The sequence below is a fragment of the Notothenia rossii genome (genome assembly GCF_949606895.1).
Source record: "Notothenia rossii genome assembly, chromosome: 9".
NCBI lineage: Eukaryota > Metazoa > Chordata > Actinopteri > Perciformes > Nototheniidae > Notothenia > Notothenia rossii.
Genome location: NC_136907.1, coordinates 61,236,403 through 61,255,272, shown reverse-complemented (window position 1 = coordinate 61,255,272; position 18,870 = coordinate 61,236,403). Strand labels below are relative to the sequence as shown.

Genomic DNA, 18,870 nt, shown 5'->3' with positions numbered 1-18,870 from the left:
TTGGTTTATAGTAAACTAAGATTTTTATAAAATGTAATGGAATCTTTGAAAGTGTGTTAGTTATTAAGTTCATCTAGGTTTGCAACTGATGATCATTTTCTTTATCAATCAGTTTGATCAAGGTTCTCGATTAATCCTCTGGTTCAGAAAATGTCATAAATTAGGGGGAAAAAACGATCACAATTCCACAGAGCCATAGCTAAATTGTTTTAAGTTTGTGAGAGAAAAAACCTCCATCAAGGAAGAATTTAAGAGCTGGTTGCTCCCGAAAAACTCTGGAGGAAGCCTGTTTTTAAAGACTTTGGTTAAATCTTATTATAGCTACTGTTTACAAGGTAAACTTGTACCTTAGGTTCAATTATATTTAATTTGTGATATGGAGAAATGCATACAATTATCATATTGGAAAAGTTGCAACCAGATAATGGTTTATTTGAATAATAATACATTATTACAATGATCAATATTTTAAAAGAAACATTGGAGATCATTTTTTTGTCAATTGAATAATTAACTTAAAGGTGACCTATCATGCAAAATGCACTTTTGTACCTCTTGTATACATGAATATGTGTCCCCGGTGTTCCAGGGAACACCAAGTGTCAGAAAACACAACCCTCTCTATTTTCCTCCATACCCAAATCTCTTAAAAAGGGGCTGCAACGGATCTGATACAGACTGATCCAGATTTGAACACTTCTCTGACGTCACAGAAGTGGCGCTACGGCTATTGGGCCAACTCCACCAATCAGGAGGAGGCAGCCACTGACATTGCCGTTCGAAAGCGCTGGAGACGCTGTAGTACATATGCCAGGCCTTTAGATGGTGCTGTTCTCACAGAATCAGCCCATAAAAAGAAAGTTTTAAATTGAGCGAAATGAGGAATGGCTCAAATGCATGATCTGTTTGGTATTTCGAAAAATAAAAAGTATAAATATGCCTTATATAGGTATGGTCCTACACTATATTATTCAAATATAGCATGATAGGTCCACTTTAATGTTGCATTTGTAAGGTTATGGCATGTAATGAATACAGTGTGTATACTTTACAAATGCTAATCTGTGATTCAAATCCTGGTAATTTACATTTGAAGGATCATAAAATGAGATCATTGATTGAAGACTGTTTAGACTGATAACTCAACAGTATGCAAGTCCTGTCAAACATGCAAATCGGCAATCAAAGTGAAATTAGACTTAATGACACATTTTCAAAAGAAAAAAAAACATTTATTACATTCTTAAAACCACATATACTGTAATGTATCCCATTGGACAACAATATATATCAAGCTGAGTAACTCAGTTACTTTTGGACTAGTAATATACCTCTTGTACATGTTGTCACACAGGCAAAGAAAAGGGAGACAAACGACTATTTTTTGTTTGTGACTTTCTCCAAAACAATGGATCACAGACTTTGCAAGACGAAAAATGGAGACAGATAAAAACGGTGAATAAAAGACTGTCAAATAACTGAAAATCACAGCAAAAAGGACAATTAAACCCTAATAATCAATTAATCTTAAAGTTACATATTTATTTGCAGGGTTCTTGTTTACTCCTATGTTTTGTCAATTTGATTTCACAATATTAGGATAAAAGGGAAAGGCTTTGACACTTTGTGAGCAACATTCACAAAAATAGAATTTACATCCACAGTGATTAGGGTTAAGGGTCTCATCTTAGGTGCAAAGGTGTGAGGATATCAAGGCTAAAAGACAACACTGGTAATAAAGCGACAGCTAGAGACCACAGCTAGCAACCTGAGCGGCAGGTCTTCAGACTCTGCTCAAGAATTTCACATCACCCCGAGTAAGACATCATCATCATCATCATCATCATCATCCATAACAGCTTTCAGAGAGCGTGTTATTTATGTACGTGAAAAATGGAAACACTTGGGGGACCATATATGACTGATACGATAAAACAGATTGGCTAAAAATAATGAAATCTTCAAGGGGGCGGCTGTTAGCTCTGTCTGGTCTTAGATTAGTGTCCAGTGAGGAAGAGGAAAAGTGTAAGTGCTTGGTGTTTGGACAAGTGTTGGGATAGGGACAAAGTGAGAGGAACAGCAAATGTACAAAATACTACAGTTGCTCCAACCAGCAAGGATGGTTTATGATACATTTTATGGATGAGTGAAAGACAATTATACTACACCGACTGTACTGACTGCTGGTTAGAAACAGCTGAGCAGACCCTGTGTATCCCATTTTATTATACAGTTCGTAAAGTCACCCTTTGCCTTGTCCTTAGTGTCCTTGTTTGTCCTGTTGTCTCTTCAGGCAGGGCAGAAAGACAAAGGCAATGATTTTCTTCACCTTTGTTTGCCCCCCTGCTGTGTTGCATTTGCCACAAATGTCCACCCCGTTGCTTGCGTGATGACCGCGACTAACCCTGCTGGATTTCGCCGTCAGGGCAAGAGGGGATTGTTGCTATGGAAACCTGAGATCACTGTCAGGAACATAAGAAGACCGGAAAACGATTTGAGTCCGTATATCGGCTTTCCTGAAATATCAATTTTCTCTCTTCTTCGTCTTACTAAGCATCTTTCTCTCTAAACTGAACTCACACATTCCAACTCTCTCAATATACTCATATAGTCATCTATTTACATCTCATTTAAAATATTTGTTATAAATGTGTATATAAATTAAAGATAATTTCATCTTTATCTGTCTCTAAGTGGCATTTACAAGGAAAGGGGTGAGTGGGATTGAGGTTTCTCATTGCATTACATGAGCCTACAAAACGGCAGCACCAAATGCTGTCTACATGTGTGTGTGAAGCTGATGATTAAAAGAGATCAGCCTGAGCCGTGAATCATATCTGTGTGTTTCTTTTTATATCAGACAAAAAGAGTCATGATCTTGGTCCCTAAGTGATCGTCAGTACAAGGATATTGTCTGTAAGAATACGCAGGCATACCATATTGACAGAGATGTAATATTAGTGAGACCTATGGATCAACACGACTCATACCTTGTGTAAAACCCTGCATTAAAGTGGCAGGGTTGTACATTCACTGTTGTTGGGTTCTTACTCTGTGCACTGGTGCTTATTGATGAGGTACATTCATAAAAGTTTAGGTGATCCACAGTGGATCTGATGTTAAATAAGTGTCTGAGAGCTTGGAGCTGTATCATGCTTTATGGGCTTTTATTATTACGATGCCCATCCGCTTGTTGTTAATGCTACAATATGCAGAGACCATAAGCATGTGTGGTCTGTAGTGTAAGGTGCTTTGCCTGCTGGGAAAGTGGAGGACTACTTTGGGATCATGGGAGACGGAGTATTTAGTCCTGGATTGTCTCTAAACTGCTGGTTGCTGAGCTTTCTTTATCTTTCTCTGTCCCTCCTTTTTTCGTTTCCCTACCTCTTAATACACTCTTTACATCTCTCCTATTTTTTCTGTCTAGCTGTTGGTGGAGTCAGGCAGAGTCATATCACTGCCAAACACTTCCCGGTACAGTGGTGGAAAACTGAAGGCGGTCTCCGGGTGGACCAAGCGGAAAAATTCCAGTTTATCCGCATGGAGGTTACAGATTGACTTCATTATGGGCAGCTTGGACACCATCTGTGGGGACAGAAGATATACAAAGGTAAGTTCATATACGTGTGTCGTCATGTACGTACATTTGTAAGTGTTTGAGAATAATTGAAACGGCTTGTCTTTACCTTGTCCAGTTTCTCCTCAAAAGCCCCACTCTTGTGTAGACTGTGCTGCAGAGCCAGGTAGACCTTCTCCTGGAGTTTCTGAACCTTTTGGCCTTCTGTTAGCCAGGGTCGATCTACAGAAAAGAAAATAGGCACACATTAACATACAGTTATGTTCTCCTTTAGTAGCCTTAATCCACATTGTCAGGCAATCTGTGTTCTGTGTAAGCACAATATGACAACTCAATCAAATGGAAATTGGAAAAATTGTAAATATTCCTACACAATTCCCCAAACATGTAAAACACTTGATTTAGTTTGATAATAAGTTAAATTAGCCCTATCTTCACACTACACATTGCTGCTTACATAAATGTATCTATGATGATTTTCCAATAATATAACATATAGAAAGAGATGAATGGAAAAATAATATTTACCAGGAGATAGCAGCACGGCAGCACTGAACAAAGCCATCTCTTCATCAGACAGCTGTAGACGACAGAGTCCTTTTCCCAGGTCAAACACTGCGCTGACCAGGTCATCACAACCTGCATAGACAGGAAATAAATACATTAATTGTCAGCAATAAAAGCTTGAAGACTTACTCCTGTTTAATTCAAGTAACTGATATTGGACCTTAGAGATACCTTGGATGATTAAGGCCTACAGGTGTGCTATGTATGGTAATTTTAAGCCTTATTGGCTTGGAAGGGTAACTGGCTCTTCCATGGTGGGAAAGCTATATAATGAAATTCCGATCTGATTTTTTTCACCAGCTCACAGAGAATCTGACATGAACTATCTTTTAAAATTACACCATTTGTTTTTTTCCCACTAGTCTGCATGGTTAAACAGATCTGGTGGTAATAAAGAGTCAAGACAGAAATAGGATACCAACATCAAGCTGGAGGCTTTCCATTACATCTCTTCAAAGCCAGATCTGGCTGGTTACAGGACAGTACTGTCTTATAAGGTAATCAAGAACAATTACCAAAGTTAAGTCATTTAAGATAATTGAATGGTGATTACTGCACAGTGTGTCTGAAAAAGACTTTCACTTGCATAAAGAGCCAGACCAATAAGAGGCTTTCCTCTGTCACCCTGTCAATTATGTGGATGCATCTGATCCTCACCAAGTGCTTTGAAGAACTGAGCCGGGGCTAACTTTCCGTTGAAGAAAATGGAGCTGTTGTTTACGTTGAAAGCTCGGCACATACGTATCAGCAGGACCTCAAGACAGCCTGAAAGGTTAGACACAGGAGGAGACAGAGAGAGAGGGAGAAAGAATAGGAAGGGGGGACGGAGGGACAGGAAGGGGCCAAAATGCTCCAACATGCGCGAAACACAACAACATTATAATAATAATAATAATCCAGATTAGTGCACATTTATGAACAGATAAACAAATCAACAGGATACCATGGATATCCACATTAATTTTTTTAAGTTCAAAATATTTACATAGATTTAACGCATTGTCAAATATATGTATTTTATGTTATAGATACATATGTGTTGATCAGATTAAGAAAGACAATGTCATGTCATGAGGGTATGTGTAATTTATTACAATAAAGAAATGGATGGCAAAAAAGGCAAAGGTAGAGGATTGGGAGAAAAACAGGAAGGAAATCAAGTTAGCAAGTTTCAGACACGGTTTACTTTTCAATAATTAACTATGTAAATAAAGTATTTGAGATGTGAGCAATGTTAGATTGTGCACTGACCTGCTTTCAGTAATATTATCTGATCGTTCTGGCACAAGTCCATGAAGCCAGCAATGCGTTTGGCAAACTCCACTACATACTGGATGGCATTGGTGATGTTGTGGGAACACTGCTGCCACATCCACTCCGCTGACTGGAAAAAGTGACACAAAAAAGAGTGTTACTAGTCCATTGAAAACACTGCAGTGTTCAACATCAGATCAGGCTAAAAAAATGTCTGTGTTTATGTGTGGAATTAGATAATCTCCTCTCACACATCCCAGAAACTGGCCCTCCCGCTGTACTTCTCAGAGACTTCAACTTCCAGACAGGGAAGATATCTGAACTAACATCTCTGTTAACCACCTTTGCCTTCTCACTGTCTCCATCCCCACCAACTCATAAAGCTGGCAATGTCCTTGATCTCATATTCTCAAGGAACTGCACTACATCTAACCTCTCTGTAAACCCGCTTCACACATCCGATCACTTCTTCATTTCACTCTCTCTACCCCTTTCCAAACATAACAAACTAATCTCTTCTCATCCTGCACCTGTCCGCCGTAACCTCTGTTCCCTCTCCCCCTCTACTCTTACCTCATCGGTGCTCTCAGCACTCCCTTCCTCTGATTCGTTCCAACTCCTGCCTCCAAACTCTGCTGCAGAAACTCTCCTCTCTACTCTTTCATCCTCTCTGGACTCTCTCTGTCCTCTCACATCTCGGCAGGCTCGTCAGTCCCCTCCGGCTCCCTGGCTAAATGACGCACTGTGTGCTAATAGAACCATCTTTCGGGCAGCAGAGCGGAAATGGTGGAAATCCAAACACCATGACGACCTCCTAACCTATCAGGCTCTCCTCTCCTCTTTCTCTGCTTCCATCTCTCAGGCAAAAAGCACTTTCTTTCAAGATAAGATCCAATCTTCCTATTCCAATCCCAAAAAACTATTTTCAATCTTCTCCACCCTCTTGGACCCCCCCAAAGCCCCTCCCCCTCCTCCCTTCTGTCAAGCGACTTTGTCAACTACTTTGGAAAAAAGGTTGATGATATTCGCTCTTCTTTTTCTGACTCACCTTTACTCACCGCTGGGTCACCAGACCCCCCGTCCATCCACACACACTAACCTCCTTCTCCCCTCTCTCTCTCCAAGTGAGGTTCTTACCCTCGTTACCTCAGCCCGTCCTACCACCTGTCCTCTGGACCCTATCCCTTCAAACTTCCTTCAGACTATCGCTCCTGATATTCTACCGTTTCTCACCCATTTCATCCACACTTCTCTAACTTCTGGTCACTTTCCAAACAGTCTCAAGGAGGCAAGAGTAAACCCTCTCCTAAAGAAACCCACTCTCAACCCGTCTGATGTTATAAACTACAGGCCTGTCCCTCTCCTCCCGTTCCTGTCTAAAACGCGCTGTCTTTAAACAACTCTCCTGTTATCGCCATCAGAACAACCTTCTGGATCCGCACCATCCTGGTTTCAAGGCAGGTCATTCAACAGAAACTGCTCTCCTTGCTGTCTCTGAGGAACTGCACACTGCTAAAGCAGCATCCCTCTCCTCTGTCATCATCCTTCTGGACCTGTCTGCTGCATTCGACACGGTGAATCATCAGATCCTCCTTCACACTCTCCAAAAACTTGGAGTTTCAGGCTCTGCACTTTGCCTCCTCACCTCATACCTCAAAGACCGCACCTACAGGTTAACTTGGAGAGGGTCAGAGTCCGACCCTTGTCAATTAACTACAGGGGTCCCTCAGGGCTCTGTTCTTGGTCCACTCCTCTTCTCTCTGTACACAAACTTGCTCGGATCAGTCATTAGCCCGCATGGTTTTTGTTACCACTGCTACGCTGACGACACTCAACTAATTCTGTCCTTTCCCCGCTCTGAGACCCAGGTCGTCGCACGCATCTCTGCTTGTCTAGCTGAAATCTCTCAGTGGATGTCTGCTCATCACCTCAAGCTCAACCTCGACAAGACTGTACTGCTTTTCCTTCCGGGAAAAGATTGTCCCACTCTTGACCTAACAATCAACATCGGCACCTCTGTTGTTTCTACGACTCAGACTGCAAGGAATCTGGGTGTGACCCTAGATAACAAACTGTCCTTCACTGCAAACATTGCTGCTACAACCCGCTGCTGCAGATACACTCTTTACTGTCACAGTCCAAATTGTGTCCCTGTTTGTTCCCCTGTGTGTGTGTGTGGAGAGGGTGTGGTGTCCCTTGCAGGCAGCAGCCTGATTGCTCTCACCTGGCCGTCCGACTCAGCTGTCCCTCAGCATCTAATCAGGACACAGCTTATCTACTCCAGTCTCCCAGCAACTCACCGCCAGATTGTTTTCTACACCAGTGGTATTACATCCTCCTGGCTGCCCATTCAGTTATCCTGTCTGCGTGTAAATCCGTACTCTTTGTAACTAGTTTCTCTTGTGTTTCCAGTGCAATCCCTCGGCCATCATCCACCAGAGCTTCCAGCCAACCTGCCTGCTTCTTCCCGCATCCTACCTGCCTGCCTGGTAATCAGTCCAGCCTCTCACTGCCTACCTCCACTCCGGACCTCCATAATCACCAAACCTGCCTGAGTCTCCGAAACAATAAACCATTTAAACATCTTCAGTCATTGCCTGCGCCTGGGTCCTGTTTAAAACATAATCCTAACATTTACAACATCAGGAGGATACGTCCCCAGCTGACCCAGAAAGCGATGCAGGTTCTGGTCCTGGCTCTCGTCATCTCACGCCTAGACTACTGCAACTCCCTCCTGGCTGGTCTACCTGCATGTGCCATCCGACCTCTGCAGCTCCTCCGCTCACTTCACTGGCTTCCAGTAACTGCTAGAATCCACTTCAAAACAATGGTACTTGCGTACCATGCTGCGAATGGATCTGGCCCTTCCTACATCCAGGACATGGTTAAACTGTACACCCCACCACGTGCACTCCGCTCTGCATCGGCCAAACAGCTCGCTGCACCCGCACTGCGAGGGGGACCCAAGTTGCCATCAGCAAAAACACGTGGGTTTGCTATCCTGGCTCCAAAATGGTGGAATGAGCTCCCCATTGAAATCAGGACAGCAGATAGCTTGCACATCTTCCGGTGCAGACTGAAAACTCATCTCTTTCGACTCCACTTCGAGCGATAGAATTACTAACAAAGAACTGCTAACAAAGCACTTATATACTAATAAAGGACTGGCTTATCTAAAGCCAGTTGAGTAGCACTTGAAATGTTTGGCTCTATGAAACCTGATGTACTTATATGATTCTGTTTTCTTCAAGGTTGTATCTTCCTGGTCGAATTTACTTACTGTCAGTCGCTTTGGATAAAAGCGTCAGCTAAATGCAATGTAATGTAATGTGTGAGTAGGTGTAAGACTTTAAAAATATCAGCACAGTAAGTTAAATTAAGTGAGTTTAAAGGTGCATATTTAGATCTGATATGATATCTTAACACTAATACACTAATCCAAAGCAAAACACTCTACATCTCTCCTGTAGTCCAGAGCAACAGAAGAGTTTACACACACAGGGTTAAAAGCATGAATCACGTACCTTGTTTTGGAAAGCACGTGTTTCCTCAGGCGCGTATTGTACCCAGGTGAATCTCTTTATGTCTTCAGCGCTGTGCTGACACGTCTCCAAGTGGGACTTAACAATACTCTGAGTGATGCGCTCTGTCAAAACACAAAAGAACATACACAGATAAACGAGAGTGTTTCCTCACTCAGGTTGTTTGTGATGGCAGCAGGTTTTATATGTAAGAGTGGTGTTATTTGCACAACCACAGATCATGGAAACCTGATGCTTTGCACCGTTCTGCTCTCACTTCTGGCACAGATGCCCGGACAAGATAAAGTGTTGAGGCTCATCAACTAATTTTACATCCGCAGCTGTTTGGCTCTCTTCCACCTCCTGCACTTATAAAACCCACCCGTCACAATATTTACCCATTGCTTCGTTGAGAGGTCCCTAGAGCTCTATTAAAGCTTCCATGCAATGGTTTGGTGATGCCAACAACCATAAAGAAGTAAAATAAAAATATATATTCTTCCTCAAGGCCTCCTAAAAATGCTGAGCTTTTCTTACCACCACACCATCATCCCTTCATCTGTCCCTGTTTCGATCTGATACCGATCTTACTTTCTGTTTTGCTGCACTATCCATCTGTAGTGTATTATTCTGGTTCTACCTGCTTATAACAGGATTCTTACGGTCATTAAAAACCTGGAAAATTCATGGAAATTCAAAACGCTAATTCCAGGCCCTGGAAAAGTTATGGAAAACAATATTTTCCCCAAAGTTTTAGAAAACTCATGGAAATGTAACTAAAGTTGCATCAAATATAATTTATATTTTATCTAATCGCCGAAATAGTAATACTATAATGATAATAAATACTGTATCATATAGTAATGAAACGTAAAATGGCATTTAACTGTCGAGGTATTTTGCTGGTGAGAGATTTTAGTTGCTTTAGCGTGTAGAAGCTAGTAAGCCTACTATTTGATTTGTTTTAGATAGGCACAACATGTTTCATATGCAGACCTTATTTTCCTGTTCCATGTTAAAATAAACCATTTTCAGTGGTACCGCTGAGAAAGAGTTATTTTTTTTGTCACGGAAAATTAGGTAAAGGTCATGGAGAAGTCATGGAAAAGTCATTGAAAATCATTGGTGAAAAAGTGTATGAACCCTGTTATAAGATATGTCCTAAAACCTAATCTTTGTGGGGGTTTTCTTTACAACTGTTTTGTTTTAAATTACATCTGCCCGCATCTTAATTTACTGTACATTTTAAAATAAAAACATATAATGGCCTAGCAGCACAACAGTTACTATATTTGTATAGAATTACAGTGCAACATGATCATATCAATCTTTCTTTAAACATTGTTCTTTGTTCAGTGAGTGATTTAATGTGAAACAGACAGTTTCACATTTTCACTAAAAGCAAAGACCAAGAAAATACATAAAACTAAAATTGGACAAAACATAAAAGTTGAACCTCACAGATAATTGCCTCTCTTGCCTCTTGCCTTGTGTCTCGTCAATTATGTATTGAAGACCTAGTTTGTTTTTATTTAAGTACATAGAGTTTTAGTCATTGTCATACACTCTGAGACTTTGTGTTTGCAGAAAGCGATTAAAATAAAGAGGAAATAGTTGTCCTTTATCATGTCAGTACTTACCGAGTTCTGTTATTGAGCAGTCATTAGGCAGATGGTCCAGCAGTGCATGTGTGTGAGGATGCAGAATCTGGATCCCGTTGCTGTCGGCCCCGTCCAGCATAGTCTGCTGCGGGGAATTCTGATTGGACAAGGATGGGGAGGAGGAAGAGGAAGATGAGGCAGAGGTGTTCCCCGCGCTGGCTCCACCGCCAATCAGTTCCATGCTACAGTAGTCGCTGGCCTCCTCGGGGGTCAGCGGCAGGTCGAACAGGTCCGGCAGCGTTGCGATGTCGTCCAGGTCGCTGAGGGTGGAGCTGGAGCCCCCGCTGCTGTAGGACCGGCTCAGACTCTCCTTGCCCCCCTCCCTGCCACAGACACCGTCCTCTTTGTGTAAGGACAGAGCTGTAGCACCACCGCCTGCAGTGCCCAAAGCCTCCTGGGCCTTCTGGTGTTTCTGCACCTCAGCGTAGAGACTGTCACGCTGCTTCTTGGACATACGACCAAACTTCACAGCTAAAGAGATGAAATGCATTTTATTATAGTAGACAAAAACTAAACAATACTTTTTTGGCAGAGTTTTTGCAACCAAAATACATTTCACCTCTATAGCCGTCAGCTCAATCAAATTAAAACGTTTTATTTTTGTACTTCTGCCACCTAGTGTTTTTTTTCTTAAACCTACAGAACAGGTTAACATGTGGCAAGCCTTCTCAGGGTAGTGATTGTGAATTCTCCTGGTATAAGCTTTTAATTAAAAGGAACACATGTACTGGGATTCCCACAGAAATAAATCTATTAAATGTTGCCAATGTAAGAGAAAGTTTAACAAACCCCATCTGTGGTAAATAAATGAGTTTAAGGCTGAATCACATGTTAAAAGGAGGTGTGTAAAGAGGATGCAGTGTGTGGTTTTTGTTTTTACCATCTCTGCTCATGCCTAAGGCCAGACACTTCTGCAGGCGGCAGTGCTGGCAGCGGTTACGGTTAGTTCGGTCGATCAGGCAGTTCCTCTGGCGGGAACAAGAGTACATGGCATTGTTCTGCTGGCTGCGACGGAAAAAACCCTAGGACACACAAACATAGATGCATACAAACACTTTAAATGACAAGCACATTTTAAATGAATAAACAGGTTTGTTTAATTTATGTTTGGTAGCCAGGTTTACTCTGTGTTTCCTCCTCACCTTGCAGCCTTCGCAGGTGATGACACCATAGTGGATTCCTGAGGACTTGTCCCCACATATCTTACAGGGGATGACCTCGATCTGAGCTGTAGGACCAACCAAAACATTGAAAGAAGAGGTCAGATTCAGGTACAATTCGAAACTAGAGATAAGAAAATAAGTCAACATCTGCTTTGCGAAGTTCAGTGGTAACAGCTATTGCTTATTTGATATTGTTGAGACATACTGGGAACTGTTGCCAAAAGACGGTTCAAATCTAAACACTAACTTAACATTGGGTAACATGATACATTATTTTAGACATAACAATTTTACAGAAGGCCATATTTTACATTGATTTAGCGCCACTTGTTATCAAACATTTTTCAATAGTAAGCACATGCTAAAGCTGCACACTTACTTCCACTTAAACCTGTTTTTAAACGTTTGTTGAAAGTGCTGATGAAAAAGTAAGCCAGCCATATTCCAGGCTTGAGTTTTTTTCCTTTATGTTCTGAACTTATATTTTTTCCCCAGAGTTAAACAATGGCCAAAATGTGCTCCTTTGCATCTTCTTTAAACCTTGAAACAGTCACCCATGTAATAATAATACATGGGATTTGTATAGCGTTTTTCTTAATGCTCAAAGACGCTATAACTTTGAGCACTATTACAAGACAATCTCTTTGCCTCCAGCTGATGCAAATGTAGCGGATTTTAAAAATCAATTTTTCTGTGAGTTTTTACAGGCAATGTTAGAAAGAGACATGTTGAACATTTTCATATCAGTCTCCTTTGAGTCTGAATACAGTCCGTGGTCCCAGGTCAGTCCTGGTTAAAACACGCTCATTAGCAGCTATGGTGAAACTGTAGATCCAATAAAAATGGATGCTGTCTTTTATGTGGAGGCCTTTAACATAATTCTCTTATCTCGCTGCGTTCAGAACTTCACCGTATTCAACAATTGTTTGAAAAATGATTAACACACTTGGAAAAGAAACAGAGACAAATCCTGTACTTTGCACCGGAGTGTGGTAATCAATGACAAAAAAAATGTCTTGCAATAGGTACAGTGATTGAGCAACAATGTGGCAGTATCAATAAAGTCATGTATGTTTATTACTTTTATTACTGATGCAGACAAATCGTCTCACAACAAGCAGTACAGGAGAAGATAACTTGTCATGAAATGTGTTTGTCTGCACCCTTCATGTGGCCCCAATGAAGGAACAAAGTACACAAACAGATAGGAAATCACATGACGCCTGCACACAGGATATACAGTATACACAAAATACTCTTTTCTTGGCCAAGGAGAAAAACAACACCTGCTTACATCATCAGATAGTTGTTGCTCAGCCCTGCAGAGTACAATCTTTGACCAATTTACAAACATGTATGGAAAAACACTTGAGCAGGAATTGTTGCACCCTTAGGTACTGGAAAACACAACTTTCCACTTTTCCTCGATAATGACACAGTCAGCTGTCTCCACTCTAAAACTGTTGCCGAAAAAACTCCAACTGGTCAGGGCAGCTGCGGGCATGCAACGGAAAAATATCTCCCTCCCTTTCTCTCTTTTACTCATGTTCCCCTACCACCTTTCCTTCATCTCAGGATTATATAACTCTCAAATGCGAGCATTCCTCACAACAGTCATGGAGCACTGAGCAGGCTCACTCTACTGTAGCAACACTGATGCCCCGCCCCTCCTCAGTCTCTCTCTCTCTCTTTCCCATTGGCTGAGCGCCGTTCACAGCCAGGTTGGTATTGGCTGAGTCATCTGTGACTACAGCCTGTCAGCCCATGTGGACATTCTGTCCCACTGACACACTTTCCCACTGCAGGGGGAGAGGGAGGAGGGTGGAGAGCACCATCCTGACTCGCCACAGACCAGTTTTAAGGTGGAGCCAAACAATGCTCAGACTTCCTCATAAGACATTCCCCTGAAGGCTCGTAGATTGGATCAGAAAACTGGCCATGTAACATACCAACAAGATATGCCAAGAAGGCTTAGAGAAACCGCACTTACCAGTTTGATTACACACCTCAATCACTCAAAATGTTTTGTCATATGGATTGATTGCTATGCAGATATTAAACCCTGTGCTGTTCTAGTAATGAGAAAGCATTTGATTTGATGGTAGGAGCTCATATTGTAACCGACAACAATCCAGTCAAAGCAGACAACATCTGAACTTGAATGTCAGCAATTCAGCCCTCTCGCCAGACTTTGACATTGAGCCTGTGCTTAAACCCAATCTATTTATGTCCTGTGAGCCAGAATTACACAGATGCCGCCCCCCCACGTTGTTGCTGCAAACACAAATCCATGCTTTCTCACTCCTATTTTCTGACATTCCAGGTATCGAGAGAAAGTCATATATTTATATCCTTTATTTTTCCATTATTGAATGTGATGGTCTGTAACTGCCTGGTTAATGAAAACATACCAGCCCTTTAAACCAATCACCTACATACGTACTACCAAATATTAGCAACGTCATAAAAGACTTGTATCGCTGACACAATAGAGAGAAGAAAAGCGATGGCGACAGATAATAACTTTGATTTACTCAATTCAATATTTTATGAAACATTTGAAAATAGTGAAAAATACCCTTAACCTTTTACCAACTGTCAAAAAGCCATCACTATTCTGTTGTTTTTTATACACAGTAAGACTCATATATGCTTCAGGAGCTGGCACAAGTGTATTTTATGCATTATTTCTTAAAAAGTTACTTATTTTTTGTCAATTTACCAAACGATAAGTTAAATCATTTCATTTTGACAGAAAACACAACTGTAATGAGATAAACCCAGTGATATTGAACGTACTCAAAATATATAACAAATTCAACAGCTATTACATTTACCTTTAATCATTGCTGACCGGCGCTGAACAACAATTATTAGACATCATCTGAAGCTCTCTAAAGAGTCTGCATACCAAAAACAGAAATCCTAATCCTGAATGTTGCTACCATGTGATAATAGGGCTGTCCCGAATACCATTTTTCGGGCTCCGGATATTTGGTAGTAATCAGCAGCGAATATTCGGCCCGCACGGGGTGGGGGGGGTGCGTAGTAATCGGCAGCGAACCGCTTCAACACGTGTATTTCGGTTTATTCACGGCCTTCATTTTGTTATTCTACACAGTATTGTTGTTTTATAGTTATTTGTTAATGTATACAACCCAATTTGTGTTCTTTGAAATTGAAAAGGATATTGCATTGTGTTTGTTACTTTCGTTGCAGTTGTATGTCTTAAGTGTAATTTGGCTTGGCTTCCTATTTTGTATCGACATGCTCTTATTTCGAAGGAGAGTTAACACTGTTGACAGGAAGTTGTTGTTGCTATGGAAACAACGTGACGGAAATTAACGGAGAAAAAGTAATATCTGCATATAAAGACGGAGAAAGTAAACGATAACGTTTATGGATAAGTGTTAGCACCCCCCGAAGAGGCACAAGCTCTTACGTTGATATTGGAGTTTTCAATAAATTCAATTGCAACCGCAGTGCTCGAATATCCGAATAACAAAAATTGAAACCCGAATAGTACTCCAACGGACGAATATTTGGATATTCGGGTACAGCCCTACATGATAAACAAAGGCTGCACGCAGGGCATTACATTTTTCACACACTAACACTCCCGAGTCCGAAAATGTTAGCGTGAAATGTAATAAATTGCTGAAAATGACGCCAGATGCAAACAAAGAATGGTGTTAGAGCAGACTGCACATCCAAGCCTTTTCACAAAGAAAACTTGGAACAGACATTTAACACTTCGGCTACAAATAAATGTGATAAAAGTCTAATTCAGTATTAAAGGAATAGAGAGAGGTACAGACAAATCACTGAGTTTTTGCTTTCGGCTGTTCGCTTCCTGGAATTTCATATGAACCACAAACAACCAATAATCCTCCAGCAGGAGCCCCCTGGCTTGTAGGCCTATTTAGTCAGTATGACAGTGTTTCAATATATTTAAAGGAAAAAAATAACATTGCTGACCCTCCAGATGTTTACAAACATCATGTCTCTGTATTTTAAACGTACAATCTGTTTTAACCCAAGTACCGGCAGTTCACTTATTTAGCAAGTCACAATGACATGCAGACTACAACTAAATGCCCGTTGAGCATCAGAGTGGTTGAAGGCTCTATGGGAGCTTGTGTTCTTTTAATTATTTCCATTACCTCAGCATAAGAATGACTGACGGCACAAGAAGATACGCTCAGTAGGAGGTGAGGGGCCTGGTGCTTGAGTTCTTCACTCATTAGCAAAGCTGAAGCACTTGTTGTGTCATGCCTCACAGTTGGGTGTAAACTAACAGCGCAGCACAGAGCCGTAACACAACAAATCCACTGTGGTTGCCCTTGTTGTCTCTTCCATCTTTTGAAATCATGTTTACAGGAATGTTTTTCAGATTATATTATTTCCAAAACATGTATTTGCAAAGCCTCAAGGCCTCAGAGAAGAACCTGAGGAGATCAGTATATTCTTAGATAGGGAAACAAGCCCCTGTTTGTTTTCACACCCTGTGCTTGTTTCTATTAGGTGTCTTACTGATTACACTTGACACAGCCCCATTCTCTAATACGCAGCTCTCACTAAATAATTAGATGTTACTGTCTAAGGATGATTCTACTTGACAAACAAAACGGATGAGACTTCACTCTCAAAATGCTTATAAACAACCTGGCTGCTTGGCTGCTGTTGCACTCAAATCAAGGGGCTCTATTTTAAAAGATGCAAATACCAGAGGAGGCCAGGCTGAGGCACACTAAGGGGGGATTAACAGAGAAAACAATTCCATAGGCCTCTTCTACCGACCGTCAGTGTGTGTGTATCTTATGCTCTTTCACTAAGTCTTCATGGAATACATATTAAGACATGCTGCAGTAGCGCCATCTTGTATCACAGGAGGTGTCAGATATGACAACAGGACATAAATTAAAGCCAAAAGTTGTCGCAATTACTATTTAGACAACTGGTTCTTATACCAAATGTTTGTATGCATGTTCAAACTGGAAAACAAATGCTGACGTGCTTTTCTAGTGAGGAAATGACAGGTTGGGTGACTAACACACATTTTCAGTGCAGTGAGCTAAGGGTCGTGCTTTGTTTACATTTGGATATCCTGCCAGAATTGGATCCTCCCTTCATGAGAGGCCCCCTCAGCTTCTTCCTCCCTCCTTTAAAACAAAATCCATCTCTGTCCTCCCCTGCCAAAAAAAACTTTTTGCAGCTGTTCTGCACAACAAAAGATTGTAATGTAAGACAAGCAAACCAAACTTTAGTTAACATTGAGACAAGGATTAGTTTAATTGTAACATACTAGGTCTTTGTTTGCAACTAAAACTGCTGCATGAATGTGTGTTTTGATAAAAACTGTGATATGTTTACAGCAAGATCTGTCTTTCTGGTAGACAACACAAAACAAATAATAATGTCACCCAGGCTATGTAATGCTGAGAAATATTTGCCCTTTTCACATAAGAAAATAGGGCTATTGAAAAAACCTAGTTCAATGTTACAAACAATAGGAATCAGATGGCTGTATGTATGTAAACAACTTTTCTCTGATGCCCTCTACCCAAGTTCATCCTCGGCCTGTGTCATGGAGCCACAAAGTGAAGGCCGAGCGTCAGTGTGCGGCTGTGCCCGCACATGGAGCTGCACGCCCGGCGGCACGGCAGTTCCCACAGCTTCCCCCCCTCCCGCCGCTGCCTATGCTTTATAACCATATACAGTCTATGTGTATAACGTTGGGTGACATAACTAGGTCAGTGGAACAGCCAGATCCCTCTCCCTCTGCTCACTCACACGGTCAGCCATGCTGGCACAGCCATCACATCACAACAACATCACACCACTGCTCCAACACTGCTCACATGCATGTTGTAAAGTCCAAGCTACAAGTGGAAAGTTAGCAGGAATTCTCACAATTTTTTCATTTTTTAATAACATATTTAAATATAAAAATAATCACTGAATAAGACGTTTGTATGATAGTATACCAGTACATGACTTAATACATTAATGTGAATGTTTGCATAATTTCACAAGATTTTCAATTCATTTGAAACCTGAATAACGTCTCTATTACATAATTGCAGTTTTGGTTAACAACAATCTTCTCTCATACCCCTCCCTCTCCTTATTGCATAACTCCTAACATGTATGTCCCAGCAACATTTACAGAAGGTAGCCCAGATGAGATATGACTCACATTTCCTCAAAAACAGACACATTTGGCACCGCCATGATGCATAAAATAAACAATTTCGCATGTGTGCAATTAAAGTAGCCTATTGGCCTGCTTTCACCACAAACAGACCTAAGAGATTATGAAAACTGAAATAATCTGCTTGAGACATTTCTCCTGATTGAACAATATGCCTCCTGATATTTATCATTGCATGCTGAATTTCAGCGTGGAGCATGCAGCCTGGGGCTCTGTGCAGCCATAATCCAGTCATGAGGGATTAATGCGCAATGGGAGAAAAACAAGCGCACTCAAATCGCCGTGAGCACACAAGTGGCCGTTCAAGACCCACAAACCCCCCACTGTGATCTTCACCAAGTTCAACTGGACAGATTTAATGAAAAAAACTATCAACGTACCTCTCATTTTGATGTTTTTCTTTCTCTTGGCAGAACGATTTAAAAACCCGGCTACATGTGGTTAATGTAGGCGACACGGTCGAGCAGATTAAGCCGCTAGAGCCAGAGTGAAATGGCTTCGTAAATTAACTTCGCCCCGGCTGCAGACAGCCTTCGTAAAACACGACCAAAAGAATACTGGGGAAAAAAACTACCCGAAACTCCTCTCCCCTATCGCTCGGTCAAGTCCGTGCGAAATAAAATAGTGCAGAAAGTCGCTACGGATTGCATCGTAACCTCTTGGTACATCGGCGTAGATATTTAGCTAAACTTTTCTGACATAATAGTCCCACGGTCACAGTGGACGACCGGTGATCGGACCCCCCCTCTGCGCTCTGATTCTCCGCCTGCTTTCCTGTACCCTGCTAACCTACTTTCTCCAAGCGTGGTGGGCTCTCCCATGATCTCACCGCCGATAGATCCTCGCAGCTCTCGCGGGATCGCGCCGTCGGGGGCGAGTTTAAGGTGGCTAAGCAAATGATTGACTAGTGCTC

At 41.5% G+C, this 18,870-nt stretch overlaps 1 protein-coding gene across 1 annotated transcript; it reads right to left on the bottom strand.

The window, feature by feature from the left end:
* Window positions 1–1,210: 1,210 nt before the first annotated feature.
* Window positions 1,211–18,785, bottom strand: LOC307020619 (nuclear receptor ROR-beta-like). Its single transcript, XM_079652110.1, has 10 exons — window positions 18,338–18,785; window positions 11,723–11,808; window positions 11,461–11,602; window positions 10,560–11,051; window positions 8,923–9,044; window positions 5,396–5,528; window positions 4,802–4,909; window positions 4,106–4,216; window positions 3,687–3,799; window positions 1,211–3,585 (listed from the first exon to the last, which is right to left on the bottom strand). The coding sequence occupies exons 1-10, from the start codon at window positions 18,342–18,344 to the stop codon at window positions 3,424–3,426; spliced, it is 1,476 nt and encodes a 491-aa protein (XP_079508236.1). The 5' UTR covers window positions 18,345–18,785; the 3' UTR covers window positions 1,211–3,423.
* Between the last annotated feature and the right edge of the window lie 85 nt (window positions 18,786–18,870).

Excerpts from the sequence above, each read along its gene's own strand:
- LOC307020619 (XM_079652110.1), bottom strand. Across the intron at positions 11,603-11,722 it reads TCACCTGCGAAGGCTGCAAG|GGTTTTTTCCGTCGCAGCCA; the intron begins GTGAGGAGGAAA and ends TGTGTGTCCTAG. Across the intron at positions 3,586-3,686 it reads TTGAGGAGAAACTGGACAAG|ATGGTGTCCAAGCTGCCCAT; the intron begins GTAAAGACAAGC and ends CTGTCCCCACAG.